This window comes from Cebidichthys violaceus, unplaced genomic scaffold (assembly GCF_023349555.1).
Source record: "Cebidichthys violaceus isolate CVI_PGR_0920_01 unplaced genomic scaffold, fCebVio1.0.p SCAF_43, whole genome shotgun sequence".
Taxonomy (NCBI): Eukaryota; Metazoa; Chordata; class Actinopteri; order Perciformes; family Stichaeidae; genus Cebidichthys; species Cebidichthys violaceus.
In genome coordinates this window covers 723,579-732,140 of record NW_027176628.1, presented here as the reverse complement: position 1 = coordinate 732,140, position 8,562 = coordinate 723,579, and the positions used below count along the sequence as shown (strand labels likewise).

General features: G+C 39.7%; 2 protein-coding genes across 2 annotated transcripts; both read right to left on the bottom strand.

Moving 5' to 3' along the window:
• Position 1: 1 nt before the first annotated feature.
• LOC137886345 (guanylyl cyclase-activating protein 2-like) lies at positions 2 to 1,375 on the bottom strand. The gene is made up of 4 exons (XM_068728776.1): positions 1,175 to 1,375; positions 923 to 1,072; positions 218 to 317; positions 2 to 123 (listed from the first exon to the last, which is right to left on the bottom strand). Exons 1-4 carry the CDS (start codon positions 1,373 to 1,375, stop codon positions 2 to 4), a joined length of 573 nt encoding a protein of 190 aa, XP_068584877.1.
• A 4,054-nt stretch (positions 1,376 to 5,429) lies between these two features.
• On the bottom strand, positions 5,430 to 8,435 carry LOC137886346 (guanylyl cyclase-activating protein 2-like). Its single transcript, XM_068728777.1, has 4 exons — positions 8,241 to 8,435; positions 7,807 to 7,956; positions 6,041 to 6,137; positions 5,430 to 5,551 (listed from the first exon to the last, which is right to left on the bottom strand). The coding sequence occupies exons 1-4, from the start codon at positions 8,433 to 8,435 to the stop codon at positions 5,430 to 5,432; spliced, it is 564 nt and encodes a 187-aa protein (XP_068584878.1).
• Between the last annotated feature and the right edge of the window lie 127 nt (positions 8,436 to 8,562).

The following is an 8,562-nucleotide window of genomic DNA, read 5'->3' as shown; positions in this document are numbered from 1 at the left end:
GTCAGGGAGTCTTCTCCTGCTGTTCGATGAACCAATCACAGGGCCCGATGTCCAGCTTGAGCTGCTCCATCACCCACGGGTCCTTCTCAGCCCCCTCGATGAATTCCTCCAAAGAAATCCGACCTGCGCAATTCACGAGAGAACCGATCAGACAGGAGAGCACAAGAACAGAGCTGGACGTGTATAGATGTGTGTTATGATGAACGATGGAACTTACTGTCGTTGTTCTTGTCCACCACGTCAAATAATCTGTCACAGATGTCGTCAATGTTCCCCGTGATGCTCGGATCGTTGTGCTTCTTTATCGTGAAGATGATCTGAGCAGAAGAAAGACTAGTTTCAATTTTGGATATCTGAGATCTAAAGCAGCAACGTTTCTAAAATGATGTGCTCTTGACTGTTTCTTATTCGTATCTTATTGTTCTGACTCCTGCACCAGAACCAGTGCCTGCTCTGCATGTTCTTGTACTTCTTTGTTATCACTGGCTTGTATTTCAGTGGTGGATTTTGGTGTGTTTGCTCATGTTGTATGGGGTGACCGTGGCTTAGTGGAGAGCAGGGCAGCCTTTCAATCAGAGGGTCAGCGGTTCGATCCCCGGCTCCTGCTCTATTAGTCTCATGTCAATGTGTCCTTGAGCAAGACACTTAACCCCTGCGTCTACGGTGTGTAGATAGATACTGAATTGTAAGTCACTTTGGATAAAAGCATCTGCTAAATGATGGTAATGTAATGTTGTCAGTCAAATATAATCAAACTAGTATTTATGAATAATAAACAGTGGAAATGAGAGGATGTGGACCACATCGTCTCGTTAGAGCATCAAGTATTGTAAACATTGGTTCCCATTTCATCCTTGAAAAATATTCTAAACATGATGAAAATACTTTATTTCATCACAAACATAAATGACTGAATACTTACTTTGACAATGTGTCTCACTTCCTGTCTGTCCAGACAGCCGTTTCCGTCTCTGTCGTAAACTTTAAAAGACCACCTCAGTTTGTCCTCCAGTTTCCCACGAAGAACGAGATGCACCGCCGCCACGTACTCCATGAAGTCTATTTTACCGTCCTGAGAGGCAAACCGGATCCGTCAGTCAGACCAAGACTCAGAATAACCAACAAACACATCACACATCACAAACATTGTACTTTTTAAAATTTGCCACGTTACCCGATTTGTGTCAAAGGACCGGAACACATTTTCCATGTACGCAGATTCTTCTTCCGTGGAGTTGCGGTTGATTCCAAAGATTCTCCTGAATTCATGTAAGTGCAGGTTTCCACTCGGACACTCGCTCGCAAATTTACGGTAGAGTTCCTGAATGTTTTGGAGAGTCACTTCCTTTTCCGTGCTGCTCTGTCCTTGACCCATGATTTCAAATGCAAGCGAGTAAAATATTAGCTAAGATGAATAAAACCGTGCAGAGAAGTTGTCATGTGCGATCATCACCGCACGAGCCTCGAATCCATGGCTAGTGCCCCCACTGTAGGCTATTTTAAGGTGACCTGAAGAACAAATCCAATTGACTTTTCAGAGATCTTCTCACAAATCCCTTTTTGAGAATTTCTTCAATATTATATATTCAAAAAATCTGAAAAAGTCCCTATATGTTGCTCCGAAGAAAAGCACAGATTCTCTCACTGCTGAGCATTTATGAATTAGCTTGCAAGCAAAAGCTCCTCCTCCTCCTCTTTGACAGCAAACTGAGCAAAGAGCCCCCCGAAGAGATAAGTCCACCACGGAGCTCTCAGCGAGATTAACGGACGCGTGATGTCAAAGACCCGAGTGTGGTCGTCTTTAGTTTATCTACTGAGGTCTGTCTGAGCGCACACACAACAACCTGACCTAAACGGTGACTGTAGAATAAATAATCAAACACTCTAATATCACAAATCACACAAAAAGACGACAGTGCAGACGGTAGACTTTGGGCATAACTTTGTGTCGTAGATCTGCCTTTTGTGTGTTTCTCAAAGTGTCTTGGTTGAAAAAGGAAACACTGATAATATTGAAAGATGAAAGAGATTCAAGTTTCTTGTCACTCACAAGTTTAGTGAGAACATCACTCATCAACGTGTGGTTATTGTCTTTCAACGTTTTAAGAATTATCCTACCTACAGAAATGTAGTCTGAAACAGGGACAGTTACATGTAGTCAGAAACAAGGACAGTTACATGTAGTCTGAAACACAGACAGTTACATGTAGTCTGAAACACGGACAGTTACATGTAGTCTGAAACACGGACAGTTACATGTAGTCTGAAACACGGACAGTTACATGTAGTCTGAAACACGGACAGTTACATGTAGTCTGAAACACGGACAGTTACCTGTAGTCTGAAACACGGACAGTTACATGTAGTCTGAAACACGGACAGTTACATGTAGTCTGAAACACAGACAGTTACATGTAGTCTGAAACACGGACAGTTACATGTAGTCTGAAACACGGACAGTTACATGTAGTCTGAAACACGAACAGTTACATGTAGTCTGAAACACGGACAGTTACATGTAGTCTGAAACACAGACAGTTACATATAGTCTGAAACACGGACAGTTACATGTAGTCTGAAACACGGACAGTTACATATAGTCTGAAACACGGACAGTTACATGTAGTCTGAAACACGGACAGTTACATGTAGTCTGAAACACGGACAGTTACATGTAGTCTGAAACACGGACAGTTACATGTAGTCTGAAACACGGACAGTTACATATAGTCTGAAACACGGACAGTTACATGTAGTCTGAAACACGGACAGTTACCTGTAGTCTGAAACACGGACAGTTACATGTAGTCTGAAACACGGACAGTTACCTGTAGTCTGAAACACGGACAGTTACATGTAGTCTGAAACACGGACAGTTACATGTAGTCTGAAACACGGACAGTTACCTGTAGTCTGAAACACGGACAGTTACATATAGTCTGAAACACGGACAGTTATATGTAGTCTGAAACACGGACAGTTACATATAGTCTGAAACACGGACAGTTACATGTAGTCTGAAACTCGGACAGTTACCTGTAGTCTGAAACACGGACAGTTACACCCACTTTTTTAGACTTTAGCTTTTCTGTGATTTTATTTGTGTTTTACAACATTGTAGTTTGTGTTACTCTCTATTTTTATACGTGTTTACTCTTGGCTTTTAGTTTATGTATTTCTCTTTGTGTTTTGAATGTGTTCTGTTTTATTGTAAAGCACTTTGTAGTGGTATTTTGAAAGGTTCTATATAAGTAAAGTTTATTATTATTATGTTATCATTAACTCAGGTTGGAGGGAGGGGGGGGGTGCATGCTTCAGTCAAACACCTTTTACCACCTGTCTACCTGCCTACTTCTACCTGGTTAACCTTTCCTCTCTTGTTCTCTCAACCCACCCTCCCATTCCCTCTCCTTCCCCCTCATCTATTTAACCTTCCCACCTCATTCCTCCCTCTGCCCACCTTTGTTCACACCTATCCATCCCAGCTCTTACTCAATTTCTCCCTTCTCCACGTACAGTCCAGGGCTTGTAATGACCTCACGTAACACAGCGCCTGAGACGAGTCCCTCTTTGTCTCCTCTTTCCATTACATCTGTACCAGAACAACCACACCCAACAACTTCATTCTTCTACGTTCATACCCATACCCGTCCTTGATGACTTTATGTGATGTGGATAATGTGCTCTTCTCTACTTACGCACATAAGATCAATCACCTTCTGCAGGCAGACTGACTAAATCCTGAGAGGCTTAAGTGTTAAACTTAAGCCTCTCAGGATTTAGTTTAAAGCTCCTGGGTGCAGGATTTGTACATTTCTGACTTGGGTGACACCAAGTGGCAGAATCACAAAAGACACTAAAAGACACTTTAAGCAATTCAAGAAAATACAGCATGAAGTGTATAAAAAATGTTTTTAATAAGAAAAAAGATGAAACCATCTCCTCACACTTATACAGTAAATTAAAAAAACAATAATAAATATGCATGATATTCTGCCATTTTGTTTTAGGGTTCTTTGTATCCTATAACCAAATGGAAATGGCAACATTGCAGAAATAAAACTTAATCTCACAAAGCTGCATAAACATATTCAATACAACAACAGGGTCAAATGATTGTGTGAAATGTGAACAGGGTACACCAGCCCGGCACCAAATATCAGGATTTAAAGACTAGTTGGAGAACAGATAAAGAGACAGATATTTCCCTCAGGAGGTGGTGGAGACCAAAATTAGAGCTAAAAGGAAAGCGATTCTTGAACTTTTTTATTGGATTATTTGTTGGCTGGCCAGAAACACAACTTGAATCAAGTTGTATGAATAGTAATGTTTGCTCCGTGTCTGCTGTAAGAAGGCAACTAAGTGGGCTGTTAATTAGCCTCAGCTAACTCTATAAACATCACATAAAATGGCCCTGTGGAGTTTGTTATGTTTACACCAAAACACACCATTTGAACAAATGTCCATCATTTGCAAACAGCATATTTTTTTAAGTATCTTAAAGTTACAATCTCAAAGATCTCCGTTTTGTTTTCTTTGGCGACACCTATGGTGATAAGCGGTAATTGCAGGTGTTTTTTAAAAATCTTACTTTCATAACTGTGCAGCGCTTGAGATTTTTTTTCCCGTGAATGTCACCACAGACACCAAATTCATGAAACTGCAAATGCAAGACCAGTCATCACCATTGTGTTGCCTCATTCAGGGGTAGAACATCTTTGAGATTATTACTTTAGATCCAGCATCGTTTACATCCTTGTTTATTGCCAGCGTTTTTTCTTCTACTCCTATCTTTGCTGGCACATTGCTGCATATCTTGGTGTGTTACCTCCACCTGTAGATTAGCGGCATAGTTCCAAAACAAAATGCAAACAAAACCTACAAAAAACAGCTCCAAAGACTCTACTAGGGAACCTAAATGAACCTCGTGATAATATGTTTGTTTATGTTTTTAGATGGTTCTGCTGCCCCCAAGAGACCCCCAAAAAATCAACTAATACGGTTTTATTAAAACCACTACAACTCTGTAAACAGAACTATTCACTAACTTGATATAATCACACAATATGATACGATTTTTACCCTTCTGCAGCGACAAGTATACTACCAATAAATATAGTCCTAATATCAAACATACTATAAAAACACATGCAATGATGAGGAACGTAAATAAACAATAATTTACTGTATTTTACAGTAAAAGTTCTTTGTGAGCATGAGGCGTCCTTAGATAGAGACATCAGCTGAAGGCCATCACAGACCACAGGCCATACAGGAAGGACTCGGACCAGCGGCCAACATCACAGCAGAACTTCAGCCCTGAAAAAGCAGCTTTAGTTCACAGGAAGTTCGACGTGGAGACACAAACGACACCTCTGTGTCAGCCTCAAACAAAAACCTGCAGGCGGTGAAACCCACTGAGTGAGAGATCACGGTAGTTTCCCACAGTTCTGGATGACCCAACCGGTGGCGTTGACATCCAACTTCAGCTGGTTCATGACCCACTCGTCCTTCTTAGCTCCCTCCATGAACTCTGACAAGGTTATCTGACCTGCAGAGCACAACAACACAACATCCACATGGAGAATAACTGCTGCTGTACACAGCTGTGTGTAAATGTGCAGCTGGATTGAGAATAAAGTCTAAATATCAAGAATAAAGTCTAAATATCAAGAATAAAGTCTAAATATAAAGAATAAAGTCTAAATGCCAAGAATAAAGTCTAAATATCTAGAATAAAGTCTAAATGTCAAGAATAAAGTCTAAATATTTAAAATAAAGTCTAAATATAAATAATAAAGTTTACATTTTGAGAATAAAGTCTAAATATATATATTGACATGTTTGGGCCTCGATGTGTAAAAAGCCTAAAGTGTTGTTAAAAGAAGTGTTGATTTCTTTACTGATCCAACAAAAGCTTCTTATAACGTTCAATAGTCTCATTAGATTTATTGAAAGACGCTGCAACACAGACCATAAAGAAACGTGACCTTTATTATTCAAAGTTATATTTTGTGATGCACACTTTGCTCTTCCTTACCGTCATGATTCTGGTCAACCAGCTCAAAGATCCGGTCACAGATTTCAGACGGCGTCATGCTGACGTCACTCGTCGGGAGTTTGATCTTGTAAAGAATCTGAGTGAGAAATGAAAAGAGATCAAAGAGAGAGAACGAGAGACACTACAGGTGAGTAAGGTACAAATATATATATACGTATATATATATATATATATATATATATATATATATATATATATATACGTATATATATATATATATGTATATACGTATATATATATATATATATATATACGTATATACATATATATATATATATATATACGTATATACGTATATGTATATATATATATACGTATATATATATATATATATATATATATACGTATATACATATATATATATACGTATATATATATATATATACGTATATATATATATATATATACGTATATACATATATATATATATACATATACGTATATATATATATATATACTGATTACTGACATTAAGATGATTATTTTTTGTATTACAAGTTTTCTGAAATGTTGTGTTTAAATATGCAAATGAGGCATTATCTTATCAAATGCGTTTTAATTTTTATACATATCTAGACCATAAATCTGAACATTGGATAAATTCAGGTTCAAAATTCTTGTTTCATTTTGTTGACATGTCAGAGTCAAAGGTTTATGATATCTCTTTGTATCGCTCCATAAATCAGAAAATACTGTCAACAGACATAATAATAATCCATGTCCTTCATGTTGTTATTAATAAATGTAGTATAGATGAATGTGTGAGTGGTGTGTGGACAAAGCCCTCTGTAGAAAGCTTCAGCACACAGAGAGGAATGAAGGTGTGAAGTTTGGTGGATGTCAGAACTACTGAAGTGGAGATTTCTGGATCAGAGTGTGAGAAAAACTCCATTGATAGAAAAGCTCCTTTAAAGAGACGTTTAGTTAAAGTCCAGACATTTAGAAGAGTCTCCAGGTGAAGAGGGTCACAACATGAACTAGTAGATATCACCATCACACTTCACCACTTCATCACTCACATCAACACCAGCATTCATTCTGTTACAAGTTCTCTGAAACGTGACGTTTAAATATGCAAATGAGGTATTATGTAATGGTGACTGTTGGTGAATTTAGTAGAAATCTACAGACGTAAACAAACAAAATATAAAATAAAGGTTTTATTTTCACAAGTCTGAAAGAAGACGAGTTATGGAAGAAAAATAGACCAAAATCTGTAGATTGATTATTGATCATAAAGGCTAAATTAATAACAAAATGCACACTACGCAAAAACAAATCCAACTGCAGTATCTTCATTTCTCTGGCGGTTTCTGTAAATGTAGAATACTAATATTGTCGGTATATCATAATAAGGAATAAAACACTCTGCTCTTGGATTACTGTAACACATGTTACCTAATCTCAGAAAGTCAAGACAATCAGATCATCGGGACAGTGGGCTGAATGTACGTCTCTAAGTTTAGAGGCTTACTGTAGAGCACTCCAGAGATGTTCACTTCAGGAATAACCCTCTCAGAGAGCATCCACTCCTCCTCTAACGCCCTGTCAACCTGCAGGACGTTACCCCCTGAGCCCCCCCCCCCCCCCCCCCCCACTGGGCCACCGACATAATCCGCCTTGAGAGGATTTGTGTTACGAAACCTGAACATGTCCACACTTTCACACATCATCGGCTGAATCTATCCCCCTCCACTCTGTTCAAAGAGAAAGGTAGTGTTGATATGAAAACGTCTCGCTCTCACCCGTATGATCCGCTTCACCTCCTGCCTGTCCAACTTGCCGTTCCCGTCCTTGTCGTACATCTTGAAGGACCACTTGAGCCGATCCTCCAGATTCCCCCTCAAGATCAGGTGAAGTGCCGCCACGTACTCGAGGAAGTCAAGCGTGTTGTCCTGCAAGCAAATAATGCAGAGTTGCATAGCAATGTCATTTAGTGCAATAAAAAACAATCAATAAAAACACACAAAATCACAACCGCGAGACAAGGTGACACAAAGGCCAGTTTAAAGTTTAAAGACAGTCAGCTTCAGTTTCCAGTGGAGCTGGAGGGACAACCGGTAAGCCCTGGTCAGAGGACCTTGGTGACCTACTGGTGGTACAGGGATGGGGATGCAGGGTCGTGTAAATAAAAGCCATCACAACAAATTGTACGATGAGAATCCACCGTGTTTCTCACCTTGTTCGTGTCAAAGGAGTGGAATACCGTCTCGATGTACATGGACTCCTCTGCAGAGCTGCTCGCCACCCCGAAGATCCTCTTGAACTCGTGCAGGTGCAGGGCGCCGCTCGGACACTCCTTCATGAAGGCGATGCACAGCTCCTGAATCTGAGCCAGGTCCATCTCCTCATTGTGGCTCTCCTCTTGTCCCATGGCCTCCTGATTACTTTTGATGAAACAAAGTGAATAAAAACGACACGATTGTTTGAGTGAAAGTTGTCCGCAGGTCACCGAGGCATCTGCCCACACAGTCCAACCAAACTAAAGAGCTTTGCAGCAG